The sequence below is a fragment of the Staurois parvus genome, unplaced genomic scaffold (genome assembly GCF_062004578.1).
Source record: "Staurois parvus isolate SC_StPar_1 unplaced genomic scaffold, SC_StPar_1.0 ptg000592l, whole genome shotgun sequence".
Taxonomy (NCBI): Eukaryota; Metazoa; Chordata; class Amphibia; order Anura; family Ranidae; genus Staurois; species Staurois parvus.
Window position 1 is genome coordinate 327,364 of NW_028318388.1, and position 15,721 is coordinate 343,084.

At 44.2% G+C, this 15,721-nt stretch overlaps 2 protein-coding genes across 2 annotated transcripts in view; one reads left to right on the forward strand and one right to left on the reverse strand.

The window, feature by feature from the left end:
• Positions 1-8,764, reverse strand: part of DGKE (diacylglycerol kinase epsilon) — a 42,971-nt gene extending 34,207 nt beyond the window's left edge. Inside the window, exons 1-3 of the mRNA XM_089692538.1 lie at positions 8,342-8,764; positions 4,372-4,531; positions 703-822 (exon numbers count right to left, since the gene is read on the reverse strand). Of these exons, the coding sequence (XP_089548664.1) occupies positions 703-822; positions 4,372-4,531; positions 8,342-8,748 (687 nt within the window). The 5' untranslated portion in view covers positions 8,749-8,764. The remainder of the gene's footprint in view (positions 1-702; positions 823-4,371; positions 4,532-8,341) is intronic.
• A 5,757-nt stretch (positions 8,765-14,521) lies between these two features.
• The window catches only part of CUNH17orf67 (chromosome unknown C17orf67 homolog), a 29,755-nt gene continuing 28,555 nt past the window's right edge, over positions 14,522-15,721 (forward strand). Inside the window, exon 1 of the mRNA XM_089692539.1 lies at positions 14,522-14,714. Coding sequence (XP_089548665.1) covers positions 14,660-14,714 — 55 coding nt within the window. The 5' untranslated portion in view covers positions 14,522-14,659. The remainder of the gene's footprint in view (positions 14,715-15,721) is intronic.

Genomic DNA, 15,721 nt, shown 5'->3' on the forward strand with positions numbered 1-15,721 from the left:
CACAGGATCCAATTAACCTACCAGCATGTCTTTGGAGTGTGGGAGGAAACCGGATCACCCGGAGGAAACCCAGGCAAGCACAGGGAGAACATGCAAACTCCATGCAGGAGGCGTCATGGTCGGGAATCGAACCCATGACCCATTTACTGCAAGGCAGACGTGCTAACCACTAAGCCATTATTTCCTACCTTTAAAGGAGTTTAGTCTAATGCCAAAACATTTCAATCATTTAACATAAAAAATATTACACATGCATCACTTATAAAGTATTTTATTGTAGTGTGTGTCCCTGCTAGAACACCTGTCCCAATGACACCCAGGGCACTGAGGTGGACTTTTGCATGTCATGATGAAAAAGATAAATATTGATACGATACTTTATATATGCATCTTTAAACCATGCAGGGGTCCTCATTACGGATATCAATATTGTTATCATTTACCCCGAAAAACCTGAACTTCCAGGTATACAGCAAATGTGCACATGCCCTCTGATATCCCACAATGTAGTTGTAAGTGCCTAAGACACCTGTTAAGTTCAAGTACTGTCCTATGGGGACTCAAGCGATACACAGGGGTGGTGGGGTAGCACTGAAAAGAAAAGCTGTGGCACTGCAATATACCTGCTATACACAGCTGCAGTGTTGCTCTGCTTTCTATCAGCACAGTACAGTTACACTTTAGCCTTCACAACACACTCACCTGGACAGGATTCAGAAGACCTTTAAATTCTCCAACCAAAACTTCCCCCATGTTGTTCCCACTGCGGGTGTTAGCAAGAACGATCAAAGGAGTCCAGTCTTTGCCTAGTGAAGACAGTAACTACAAGAGAAGATGGTGCGGTTAAAATAAAAGTTGAGCAAATACCTTAAAGACCGTTTGTTGGGAAAGGGAACTGGTAATAATCAAACTCTCAAAGGGGTCTCCAAACTTTCTTAACAAAGGACCAGTTTACAGTCCTGGAGACTGTATGTGGCTAGACTGTGACCAATGGGTGTAGAAAATTTCCCGGTGTCACTGGCAGGAAACAATGCCCCATCATTGGTTTCAGTGGGAGGAATAGTGTCAGATTTATGGTACCAATGGGAATAGTGCTAAATTGACGGTGTTAGTGGGAGCAATAGTGCCCCAAGGACCAGCTAAAAACAAGCAAGAGGCAGCAATTTAGAGACCACCAATAAGAAACCAAAAACAAGAATGTAATATATTGCTTCTTACCAGCCCTGGAATGTACTGGCTGCTCAGCCTTTAAATTATTTTCACCTGCCCCTCTCCCCATCCCCAAAACACACAGGTTAGGTGTTCTTTAGCTCCAATCAGGAGCTAGCAGCCCAGGGTGACAACACTGCTCCCCTATAGATACAGTACAGCAAATGAGTGCTCCCACACGTGCCCAGGAAAGGCGTTAGGACTACAGATCTCTTCCCACTCTCCTCAACTCCATAACATAGGGGAGAAGTGTGCTGTAGTTCACATAGATAACCTGGGAAGGAAGAGAACACTGCAGAGTGCATGGGACTAAACACAGAGCTAGATTGCTGGCAGGATCGACAGGTATTTTTGGTACAGATTCAACAGGAGCAATTCAGAGATTACATACTGTATACTTTAAAGATGTTATAATAGTGCAGCCTGAAGAATAGTTACTGTATGTGTAGTTTTTTCTCCTTGTTTGAGCAGAAGCATCAGCCCAGTGTCATCATAGAGGCTGTCCTGCCTTCTGCCGGACCCAAGTAATGATAATGAACACAGCCCTGGCTGCTGGCATGGATTAAAATTGCCCAATACTGAGCAGGGCCCTCTGCTTCCAAATTGTATTGTAATTGTACTGTCTACCTTCATTTTGTAAAGCGCTGCACAAACTGTTGGCGCTATATACAGTGAGGAACAAAAGTATCTGAACCCCCTGCGATTTTGCAAGTTCTCCCACTTAGAAATCATGGAGGGGTCTGAAATTCACATTGTAGGTGCATTCCCACTCTGAGAGACAGAATTTAAAAAACAAATTCAGCAAATCACATTGTATGATTTTTAAACAATTTATTTGTCTTGCACTGCTGAACAGATGTATTTGAACACCTGAGAAAATCAGTGTTAATATTTGGTACGTTTCCTGTAGTTCTTGACCAGGTTTGCACTGCAACAGGGATTTTGGCCCACTCCTCCGCACAGATCTCCTCTAGATCTGTCAGGTTTCAGGGCTGTCGCTGAGCAACACGGAGTTTCAGCTCCCTCCAAAGATGTTCTATTGGATTTAGGTCTGGAGACTGGCTAGGCCACTCCAGAACCTTGATATGCTTCTTACGGAGCCACTCCTTGGTTCTCCTGGCTGTGTGCTTCGGGCCGTTGTCATGTTGGAAGACCCAGCCATGACCCATATTCAATGCTCTGACTGAAGGAAGGAGGTTGTTGCTCAAAATCTCACAATAAATGGCCCCATTCATCCTCTCCTTAATACAGTGCAGTCGTCCTGTCCCCTTCGCAGAAAAGCACCCCCAAAGCATGATGTTACCATCCCCATGCTTCACAGTAGGGATGGTGTTCTTGGGATGCAACTCATCCTTCTTTTTCCTCCAAACACGACGAGTGAAGTTTAGACCAAAAAGTTCTACTTTGGTCTCATCTGACCACATGACTTTCTCCCATGCCTCCTCTGGATCATCCAAATGGTCATTGGCAAACTTCAGACGGGCCTGGACATGTGATGACTTGAGCAGGGGAACCTTCCGTGCAATGCATGATTAGAAACCGTGACGGCGTAGCGTTCTACCGACAGTGATCTTTGAAACTGTGGTCCCAGCTCTCTTCATGTCATTGACCAGCTCTTCCCTTGTAGTTCTGGGCTGATTCCTCACCTTTCTTATCATCAGTGATACCCCACGAGGTGAGACCCCAGTCCGAGGGAGACTGACAGTCGTCTTTAGCCTCTTCCATTTTCTAACAATTGCTCCAACAGTTGATCTACTTTCACCAAGCTGCTTGGCAATTGCCCCGTAGTCCTTTCCAGCCTTGTGGAGGTCCACAATTTTGTCTCTGGTGTCTTTTGACAGCTCTTTGGTCTTGCCCCAGTAGTAGTTGGCGTCTGACTGACTGTGGGGTGGACAGGTGTCGTTAAAGAGCTCAGACAGGTGCTACTAAGTTAGATTAATGAGTGGAGTATGGGTGGACTTTTTAAAGGCACATAACAGGTCTTTGAGAGCCAGAATTGTTGCTGTTTCTCAGGTGTTCAAATACTTCTGTTCAGCAGTGCAAGACAAGTTAATTCTTTAAAAATCATACAATGTGATTTCCTGAATTTTTTTTTTTAATTGTCTCTCAGAGTGGGAATGCACCTACAATGTGAATTTCAGACCCCTCCATGATTTGTAAGTGGGAGAACTTGCAAAATCGCAGGGTGTTCAAATACTTCTGTTCCTCACTGTAAATCCTGTATAATAAATACCAAAACAGTTTCGTTTTCGTTCATGTAATCCCAACAGCACCTTTGTTGTATGTTCTGGGTGTCTATTATCAGCATGTGCTCAGACAGAAGACAGAACCCCCTTACAGCCTAACACTTCTGCCCAAATGGGAGTGAACACATTAGAAAAACAAGTGATCTAGATTGAAAAGTCATTTATTTTTTTTAAACAATTGGCAGGTAGGATTTTTATGACAGAAAAGACTCTGTACACATCTTCTGTCATAACTGCTTCTTGTGTTTCCATTCAGCATTGCGTGTTGCGTTATAATGCGTTTTTTCACTCAACTGACCTATGAAAAGCGCACCCTAAAACGTGGTAAAATTGTGGCAAAATCAAGGCTAACATCGTTGGTAAAATCGTGGCAAAATCACAAGTTTTCGGCAGCCATTATTAGCACCTTTTTTCCTTTTGGCAAAGAGCTCATCACACTATTTTTCTAGCCGCTGATATATTGATGCATCCCTATAAAGTAGTGTGCATGGACACATACGACAACACTATTTAACTTCTAGGAACAGAAAAAAAAAATGCTAACAGCTTCTAGGAGCCTAAAAAAAATGCTAGTGTGCATGGAGCCTAAAGCTCAGATGACAATAACCTACCTGGAATATAAACAAGGCTCAATCATAATAACTGGAGGAAAGTAAAAAAGAGGTAATACCAATAGCAACCAATCAGAATTCAGCTGTCAGTGCAAGCTCCACAAAGAACACAAGGTACTGATTGAACAAACTGGGGCATTACTTGTCTTTCCTCAATGCAAATTTTTAAAAGAAATTCCATATCCAGGCAAAGCATAACTTTCCTTTAGTAAATCTCTCCTAGAATATTTTTGAAACATTTCATAATCATCAAGCAACGAATAAAAAAAAAAAAAAAAAAAAAAAAAAAAGCGTCTCAATGCCACCTTCTCATAATCTGTATTCTTGCTCTTCTTCATCTGCTTCACAGTCAGGAGATAACTGGGTGGAATAATGAGGTTTCGGAACTCCCCGAGGTCACAGTCTTCGGTCTTCAAGTTGTTATTAATGCATTCATCGTGGACGGTTCTCTGACACCAGATACATCTAATTGCAGAACCAAAATACTGTTATAATTCTGTAATGTGCGTTATTGATTGAAAACAGTCATAGCTGCAAATATTATTATAATACAGGATTTCTATAGCGCCAACAGTTTGCGCAGCGCTTTACAAATACAACTCCGCTCTTTTGTATGGCAGAGACACATACAGTGGGGAAAATAATTATTTGATCCCCTGCAGGATTTGTAAGTTTGACCACTTACAAAGAAATGAAGGGTATATAATTTTTATCATAGGTAAAACAAAAAAAAAAAAAACTTAAAAGAAAAAAACATGATATAAATATTATAAACTGAGTAGCAGGTCAGTGAGTAAAATACGTATTTGATCCCCAAAACATGACTAGAACTTGGTGGAGAAACCCTTGTTGGCCATCACAGAGGTCAGACGTTTCTTGGAGTTGGTTCCCAGGTTTGCACACATCTCAGGAGGGATTTTGGTCCACTCTTCTTTACAGATCTTCTCTAAATCCTTAAGGTTTCTTGGCTGTTGCTTAGCAACTCAAAGTTTCAGCTCCTTCCATAAATTTTCTATAGGATTAAGGTCTGGAGACTGGCTAGGCCACGCTATGACCTTAGAGCTCATTCACACCATGGTGCAGAGACGTCAGTTTTTCTGCATGTGTTCTGCAAGGGCACAGTGAAATGAATTGTTCTCTATGTGCCCTGTTCACACAACACTAGTATCACATGCAGATTTTTTTCTGCGCAGGAATCTGCAATGTGTATAAAACTCATTGATGCTTGCATAACTACTGATGTCTCTGCAAGTGAAATCTGCGCATCAGTTTCTATCAATTTTCATGCATGTATGGTGTGAAAAAGGCCTTAACCACTTATCCTCCAGGATTTACCCCCCCCCCCCCTTCCTTTCCTGACCAACCCATTTTTTGTGATACGGCGCTGAGTTACTTTAACTGACAATTGCGCGGTCATGCAACACTGTACATAAATTAAATTTGTCAATTTTTTTTCTCTTTTTTTCTCTGTCTCATGTTTCTCTCCTTCTCCTATAAATCTCTGTCTCCAGTTTTCCTCCTTACTTTGTTTCTTTCCATCTTTCCCTTCTTTCTTCACATCTCTCTTTCTTTGTCTCCTGTTTCTCTCATTTCTTTCTTTCCCTCCTTCTATACATCTCTCTCTTTCTCTCTGTCTCCTGTTTTCCTCCTTCCTTCTTTCTCCTTCCTTTTTCTTTCCCTCCTTCTATACATCTTTCTTTCTCTCTGTCCCGTTTCTCTCCTTCCTTCATTATTTCCCTTTTTCCTTCTTTCCTTCCCTCCTTCCTTTCTCTTCTTCCTTCCTACAAAAACATTTAAATAAAAATTTTATATATATATATATATATATATATATACACACACATACATACACATACACACACACATATATATATTTGCAAAAAATTAAATAAAAACCTAGTGACACTAGTGATGGAACTACCAGGGTGGCAAAGTCGCTGTTACGACCGGGCCCTAGCGTTCCGCCACCGGGCTCCAAAGAAAGAGTCTGCTTGGGCTGCTCAGTCCAAAATGACCAGACCTATTTTTTGCCCCCGTCTGGGCCTGCATCATACATACTAGGGGGGGGGTACAACTGGGGGGGGGGGGGGGGACAATGGTGGAGAAGGATCTGGGAGTTCTGGTAGACCACAAGCATAATAATGGCATGCAATGCAAAGCTGCGGTTTCTAATGTGAGCAAAATCCTCTCTTGTATTAAAAGAGGAATAGACTCCAGAGAGAGAGATATCATTCCCCCCCCCCGATACAAATCATTAGTTATACCTCATCTGGAATATGCAGTTCAATTTTGGGCACCAATTCACAAAAAGAATTATTGGGGAACTGGAGAAAGTACAGAGAAGGGCAACCAAACTGATAAGAGACATGGAGGAGATACGCTATGAGGAAAGATTAGAGGAACTGAATGTATTCTCTCTTGAGAAGAGGAGATTAAGGGGGGATATGATCTCCATGTATAATACATAAGGGGGATATGATCTCCATGTATAATACATAAGGGGGGATATGATCTCCATGTATAACACATAAGGGGGGATATGATCACCATGTATAATACATAAGGGGGGATATGATCTCCATGTATAATACATAAGGGGGGATATGATCTCCATGTATAATACATAAGGGGGGGATATGATCTCCATGTATAATACATAAGGGGGGATATGATCTCCATGTATAATACATAAGGGGGGATATGATCTCCATGTATAATACATAAGGGGGGATATGATCTCCATGTGTAATACATAAGGGGGGATATGATCTCCATGTATAATACATAAGGGGGGATATGATCTCCATATATAATACATAAGGGGGGATATGATCTCCATGTATAATACATAAGGGGGGGATATGATCTCCATGTATAATACATAAGGGGGGATATGATCTCCATGTATAATACATAAGGGGGGATATGATCTCCATGTATAAATACATCAGTGGTTCATATAGTGAACTCGGTGTAGAGCTATTCACCCTGAGGTCATCACAGAGGACAAGGGGGCACTCTTTACATCTGGAGGAAAAGAAATGTAATCTCCAAACACGGAAAGGTTTCTTCACAGTGAGAGTTGTGAAAATGTGGAATAGACTCCCTCAAGAGTTGGTTCTGGCCAGCTCAGTGGATTGCTTTATAAAAGTCCTGGATTCTTTCTTGGATACACAGAATATAACTGGATACTAACATTTATGGGTAAAGTTGATCCAGGGAATATCCGAATGCCTCTCGGGGGATCAGAATGGAATATTTTCCCTGCAGGAGCAAATTGGATCATGTTTTGCTGGATTTTTTTTTGCCTTCCTCTGGATCAACTGTGGGTGTAGGATTATAACTTTTTTTTTCTATGATTGACCTGGATGGACTTTTGTCTTTTTTCAGCCAGACTAACTATGTAATGAATATACAGTGTATACAATGTGAGGTAGGTACACGCAGTGTGAGGTGCACTTATCTCTAGTTACAGAGTTTGGGCTGGAGTCTAATGTACATACGTCAGGTAGGTATATAGAGTACAGTGTGAGGTGCACTTACCTCCAGTCGCAGAGTTTGGGCTGGGTGTAATGTACATACAATGTGAGGTAGGCACACGCAGTGAGGTGCACTTATCTCCAGTCGCAGAGTTTGGGTAGGGTGTAATGAATATACAGTGTATACAATGTGAGGTAGGTAAGCGCAGTGTTCGGTGCACTTACCTCCAGTCAAAGAGTTTGGGCTGGGTGTAATGTACATACAATGTGAGGTAGGTACACACAGTGTGAGGTGTACTTACCTCCAGTTGCAGAATTTGGGCTGTCAGTGATGTATATACAGTACATACAATGTGAGGTAGGTACAATGTGAGGTAGGTACACACAGTGTTCGGCGCACATACCTCTAGTCGCAGAGTTTGGGCTGTCAGTGATGTATATACAGTACATACAATGTCAGGTAGGTACACACAGTGCTCAGCGCACTTACCTCCAGACGCAGAGTTTGGGCTGTCAGTGATGTATATACAGTACATACAATGTGAGGTAGGTACAATGTGAGGTAGGTACAATGTGAGGTAGGTACATGCAATGCTCAGTGCACTTACCTCCAGTCGCAGAGTTTGGGCTGTCAGTGATGTATATACAGTACATACAATGTGAGGTAGGTACAATGTGAGGTAGGTACATGCAATGCTCAGTGCACTTACCTCCAGTCGCAGAGTTTGGGCTGTCAGTGATGTATATACAGTACATACAATGTGAGGTAGGTACACGCAGTGTTCGGCGCACTTACCTCCAGTCGCAGAGTTTGGGCTGTCCCCCGCACTGCAGGCCGCAGCTGGCACACAGACTACAGAGCGGTAGGTTCCCCCGCAGCCAGCGGTGTCCCCGGGCCCCCTCGCCTCTCCCCAGGCCCTCCTTACACGGGAAGCGACGGCCGGCCCTCCACACACACGGGTGATCGGCACACAGGCCGCAGCACAAGCAGTACCCGCCCTGGAGGATGTGTAGGCCGCACACCGAGCAGTAGGTAGGTCTCCCGAACAGGTCGGTCTCCTGCCAGGCGTGCTTCCCGGCCCGGGACAGACTCCTCCGGCCCGCCCTCCGTACACTGCACCACAGAGTGATCAGCACCGGCAACAGCACCGCGAACACCGTCCACACCGCCAGGTGCAGCCCGGCCCCCTCCTCCTCCTCCATGTCCGCCGCCGCCGCATCCCACTGACAGCTCCGGAGGACGTAACCAAGGCGACCAGAGGACGCAGCGCCGATGACGTCACCCGAGCATCCTTCCGCAACAGAGAAACTGGAAGAGTGAGAGGGCTCACCCTGCTGGCCGACTATGTGTACTGCACTGCAAACATCCATATATGGCACTTCCTGTTATGGGGTGACAACCTTCTCACAATTATACTCCTATGTTGTCACCCTGTCACATGCACTTCTGATAGAGAGTCCAAATGCCTGTGCTGGCACATACTGGGTCCAACAATGAGAGGTGCTGCTAACTGATTTGGGGTTGAGGTTTGTTCGTCAGCTGCTAGGAAAGCCTACTGGCCACATCTGCCTGAATGAATGAGCTGGACGCAGGCTGTGAGCTTTCCTAACAACCGGCAAAGTGACCTCAGTCACTGCTGTTTACATTTAAGCACTCATTCTATCAGGTAAATGTGATTTGGGACTCTGACCGGTCATGGATACAGACAATATGCATCCAAGGAGAGCGCTTCTGGCCACAGCTAATCGTCTGGTTTGCATGTGGCCATAGCACAGAGTGCGGCTGCATTCAGAGGTGGAGTTTAGCAGCGCCCCTGCCCTAACCTGGGCTGGCTAGATTCAGTATGTGACTTTTTATGCAATTTATTTTTCGGGGCAGTATGTTATTGAACAGAAAGCTGCCCTAGATAATGTACAACACATATGCTGCCCCAGATCTCATAATGCACATGCTCCAGGTTTGGTGTGATGTCATTGGTGCGCCAGCACAAAACGAGGAGGAAGTTTAGGAAATGTCAATGTGGGATGCATGGAACAATTGCTCCAAGGAGGATGGACCTGCTCTAAAAGGGGCAAATCAATAACAAACAAAAAAACGTTCCTACTAGTGAGGTAATTGGTTTACATATCTATGGATCTGCTGCTCTCTACTGTTAGCTGCTAATATCACAGTGTTATATATAATTATGTATTAGTACTTCCTGTCTCTGGGGGGATGGCTTAAAAACCCCAGAAGGAGGAAGTGGAGGGGATGACACTGTAGGGAAGATTTACTAAAACTAGAGCACTCAAAACCTGGTGCAGCTGTGCATGGTAGTCAATTGACTTGTTCGATTAAAGCGATTCTAAAGGTTCTTTTTTTTGTAAAATAACAGACATATCTATACTTACCTACTGTGTGCAGTGGTTTTGCACAGAGCAGCCTGGATACTCCTCTTCTCATGTCCCCTGCAGGCTCTCCTGGCTCTTCCTGTCTCTCGAGTGCCCCCACAGCAGGCAGCTTGCTATGGGGGCACCGCTGCTGCAGTGGCTTGGCCCCATCCTCTCTCTTTCCTCATTGGCTGACTGGCTGTGATTGACAGCAGCAGGATCCAATAACTCCTGCTTGGCATCTCAGCCAATGAGGAGGCAGAGACCCATGACAGCCAAGGCTTTCATTCACATCGCCGGATCGCGATGGGGCTCAGGTAAGTATTGAGGAGCCTGGGGCACTGCTGCATACAGAAGGTTTTTTACCTTCATGCATAGAATGCATGAAGGTAACAAACCTTACCCTTTACAACCACTTTATGCTTTGGCAATAAAACCTGAATGTTGATTGGTTTCTATGCAGAGCTGCACATGATTTTACACACTCTAGCTTTAGTAAATAAGCCCCTATGTGTCCATATACAGGAGCTGCATTACTGGTATACTGTAGTTTATCCAGACTAGAAGTAGAGACTATTAGGTCATTGTTCCTGTGTTGTGGCTGTTTAACTGTAGTTTCCCATAACTTCTTGATCTGAATCCTAGTGACAGACAAGTTTCTCTCCTATTATTAGTATTTCATATGCACAGTGCCAGATAGCTAGGTCTGTGCTACTGCACATATGTAGTGGTCACCTTCCAGTATATTAGTAGGTGAACCTGTTTATTACAACAGAGATTATATGAAGCTCCTCCTATTTTAGTTAACCCTGTCTCCTCTGGACTGGGATGTTATAGCTAGTTTTAGCTCAGGGCTCGATAAACAGCTTAGGCTACAGTGGGGGTGGACAAGTTGTCAATCACGACCTACCCACCGACCGCGGGTGGCCCATGGGTAAATCGCAAACACAGCCCCTGTACAGCGCCATGTTCCAGGAGGAGAGCCGCTTCACCAGGGGCGGACTGACAACTCATGGGGCCCCCGGGCAATAGGGGATCATGGAGCCCCTGTGTCCTTGCCCAAACTCAAAAAAGCCTATGAAAAAGGTACCAGGGGCATCTCATGGGGCCCCCTACTGACCCTGGGCCCTCGGGCAGTGCCCGAGTTTCCCAATGGTCAGTCCGCCCCTGCACCTCACTCATCTGCAAGGGAACTCTGGTATTCTCCTGATCAACACTTAAAGTTCCAGGATCCATATATTCTGTGAGGGATTCAACCCCATTCCTGCCCTAACTCAGATGACCTTGATGACATCAGGATTTATTATACAAACGCGCATTTTATTATGCGTTCTGGTGAGTGCGCATTTCTTCTATACCTGATTGCACAAGCACTGAATTAAAGAGAATGCAGGATTCCTATGAGCACTTACAGTCACTTTATGAACATTCTCATAATTTATTTATCATGATGTTTTTTATATGTACCTTTTTATTTAATTTTTTTAATTTTAGCGCTGCACATTTCTTGTACATCTATTAGATTGCCAGAGAAGTGTGATTAGTCAAGCCAGAGAACACATCTCCACTGTTCTAGAATCCAGTGGCGGCGTGCTTTACACCACTGCATCCGACGCTTTGCATTGCACTTGGTGATGTAAGGGTTAGGATGCAGCTTGTCAGGGCTCCGGGTATGACCAGAGGTGTGTGGACTGACACAGGGAAACGCAGACTTCAGATATAGTATAAACAATATAATTTATTTAAGACTAAACAATACATAAACGCAGTGCAAGACTAAACATAAACACAGTGCAAACAAACCAAACCAAAACCCCCAACAGATAACAAAAGAACAATACTAAGCGTAGTCAGGCAGGCCGGGTCGGTAGCAAACGGGCAGGCAAGGTACAAAGGAGCAGGCACAGCGTAGTCAGACGGGCCGGGTCAGGAACAATCAGGCAGACAAGGTACCAAAGGAGCAGACTGGAAAGTGGTCAGGAATAGCAGAGGTCAGGACAGGCGGCGTTCAATCAGAGTCAGGGATCAAGCAGGATCAGACAGGAAGCAGATAGGATGCAGGTACAGGGGCTCTTGCGAAACATACACCAAGGCCCTGATTGCAAGTCTGGCCATTCCTTATATGCACCTCCTGCAATCAGCCTCAGGTGTTTTGGCTGACTGCAGGAGTGAGCCTCTGGTTGCTGAGAGCACCCGCTGGCCAGTCCTGGTACTGCAACCCACAAGGCAGGTGAGTCCCACCACTATTGACGAGTCCATTCCTGACACAGCTGCTCGGCCATGGAAACCCATTCCATGAAGCTCTCTATGCACTATTGTTGTACTAATCTGAAGGCCACACGAAGTTTGGAGGTCTTTAGCTATTGACTCTGCAGACAGTTGGCTACTTCTGCGCACTGTGCGCTTCAGCATGCGCTGACCCCGCTCTGTCATTTTACGTGGCCTACCACTTCATGACTGAGTTGCTGTTGTTCCCAGTTGCTTCCACTTTGTTATAATCCCACTAACAGTTGAGCGTGGAATATTTAGTAGCCAGGAAATGTCACGGATGGACTTATTGCACAGGTGACCACCTATCACGGGACCACGCTTGGAGTCACTGAGCTCCTGAGAGCGACCCATTCTTTCACCAATGTTTGTAGAAGCAGTCTGCATGCCTAGGTGATGATTGTATACACCTGTGGCCATGGAGGTGATTGGAACACCTGAATCCAATGATTTTGAGGGGTGTCCCAATACTTTTGGCAATATAGTGTATGCAGCCTTTCGGCGTTAAGGTCCACCCACCGAGTCCTTGGAGTCCTTGCTTGTAGGGAAAGTTCTCCCTCCAATTCTTTTCTCCAGTGCCGCCATCTCCAATTGTGATGTAATGCACGCACGGACACGCCACATCTATGTTGGGTCTACGGAACCTGGCAGATCCCCTGTCAAGTCTGCATATCCCCTACACATGCGCAGAAAAGACTCAGGTCCTGCCAATAAACTAACAGAGACTCCATTCCATTTTCCCATGCGTGGGATCCCACAATCTGCCTCCTGGGATGTGTAACATAGCAATTCCAGGAGGCAGTTTGCAGTTTGTGCATGCGCAGAAACACCGCAAGGGCTTCTGGAGTGACTCATGGCCTTCCTGAGCATGGGTGGTATCTGAGTATGTAATTTTTGCCTAGAACGTGGATAAAAATTAGGTACATGGAATTTAGAAAAAAAAAAAAAAATTATAGACTTATAACTGGGAAAGGGTAGGAGGCGGGAGAGAGGAGTAGTAGAAAAAAGGTGTAGGTCCGCTTTAAGGAAAATTTGTATTATTATTATACAGGATTTATATAGCGCCAACAGTTTGCTCAGCGCTTTACAAAATGAAGGTAGACATTACAGTTACAATATAATTTGGTACAAGAGGAAACAGAGGGCCCGGCTGTACAAGAGGAAACAGAGGGCCCGGCTGTACAAGAGGAAACAGAGGGCCCGGCTGTACAAGAGGAAACAGAGGGCCCGGCTCGTTAACTAAGAAAATAATGTATTTTGGCTACTGCTGTGTACTAAAAAAATCTGGACATCAATGTAATGCATTAAAAATGCACATCAATGCGCTGGGTTGAAAAAATAGATATCAGCGCATGTCAGCTGAACATCAATGTGTTCCAACTGCTCCTCTTCTGCCACCCCCCTCTGTCATTCCCTCCACTGGCTCCCGACCGCTCAACGTATTAAATTCAAACTACTAACACTGACATACAAAGCCATTCACAACGCTGCCCCAAACTATCTCACCAACCTGATACCCAAATACCACCCAACCCGTAATCTTCGCTCCTCACAAGACCTCCTACTTTCTAGCTCCCTGGTCTCCACCTCCCACGCCCGACTGCAGGATTTCTCCAGGACTTCCCCCATCCTCTGGAACTCACTACCCCAATCCATCAGACTGTCACCTACCCTCCTCACCTTTGGGCGCACCCTGAAAACCCATCTCTTCAGGGAAGCCTACCCCGCCCTCACCTAACAGCCGATCTCTTCCACTCCTCCTACCACTCCATCCCCCACAGCCATTTCCTCCTGTACCACTTTCCCCTCCCTCCTAGATTGTAAGCTCCAAAGAGCAGGGCCCTCGAACCCCTCGTGTATTGTATTGTCACTGTATTGTCTTATGTTCTGTCCCCCACTATAATGTACAGCGCTGAGCAAACCTTTCTGGCGCTATATAAATACTGTATAATAATAATAATAAATGCAACAAACACTTTGAAAGAAAGTTGGCCATCTTTTGTCCAATTTACTTTTTTGATAGATTGTAAGCTCCGAGGATCAGGGCCCTCCTATCCCTCTTGTATTGAACTGTATTGTTGCTGTATTGTCTCCCGTTATATTGTAAAGCGCTGAGCAAACTGTTGGCGCTATATAAATCCTGTATAATAATAATAATAATATATAATAATAAATGTACCATCAGTGTGAAATTGCAATGGTGGCATTATTTGAATTCCAGTAATAGGACTCCAAAGTTATATATTTTCTTAACTCCTTCTCCTTGCAGCTGATGTGCAGTTCTGGAAGGGGGGGGAGCCACTCATAAATTCTTGGAATGGTCCCATCTCTGTGTGTATCCTGAGCCTTTGCACACTGTAGAGTCTCCAGTGAAAAAAAAAAGAAGATAGTTTTTGCTGACGTTGGGACCTTAAGAGGTCTATTTCTTCCTAAGTGGTGTTCATTTTTGAAACGGCAAGCGGACAGGAGAGTCAAAATGAAGATTTCAGCAGCCCTGATCCTTCTCGTGGTGCTTCTGGCAGTGTTCACTGGTAAGCGCAAAAAACGTAATATTGCAGAGATGACTAGATTTACTTATTATTGTTAGCAAATTACATTTATTCTTTATTCTTGGCTATATGCTATTGAGTTGGCGTCATAGTAGTGCTGGAAACAGCAGTGATAGAGCAACCAATCAGATGTCATCAGTCTTCAAATAGCACAAGGAAAGATATTTGCCGATTGGTCGCTGTGGGTTAAGCTGACCATACACTAGTAGAGTGTTGTCCCAAAATTTTAATTTTTGGAACATGCATTTGATTTTCTAATTGTTATTGATGTCAAAGCCATGATCAGGGTCGGACTGACCATTTGGAAACTCAGGCACTGCCCGAAGGCCCGGGGTCAGTATGGGGCCCCATGAGATGCCCTTGGTACCTTTTTCATAGGCTTTTTTGTTTGGACAAGGACACAGGGGCCCCATGATCCCCTATTGCCCGGGGGCCCCATGAGTTGTCAGTCCGCCCCTGGCCATGATCATTTTCAACTGTAATGATGGGCAGGATAAAACATTTTTCTAGAACAAACACATTTCTAACAGTGTATATAGTTTTCATTTGGGAAATGCAATTAATTCCAAAATCAAATATCCAAAATAAAGGAAATGTAAAAGAAAACAACATTCTTCAAGTCTCTGATGGCATCATAGAATGTAATGAGATTTTTTATACAAACATTTGTACAAAAATCTACCAGGTTACTCTGCACATTGCTCTTCATTGTATTAATAAAACCAAAATGTGACTTTTAAACTATATCAAGGCAGATTTGATTCAGTAACTTAGGGAGAATTTCTGGATCCGCTCTTAATTTTTGAAGGTGCATTACTGCATTTTTCCTTGTTATAAGAAAATATTAACAATAATAATAATAATAATATTAATAATAATAAAACAAATTAAATTAAATTAATTAGTTATTCCTGTTACAACAAAGAATAGTTGTTTTATTGGTGCATTGTGCATTATTCTGTGCATTATCTTCACCTTTGAGCAAGCCC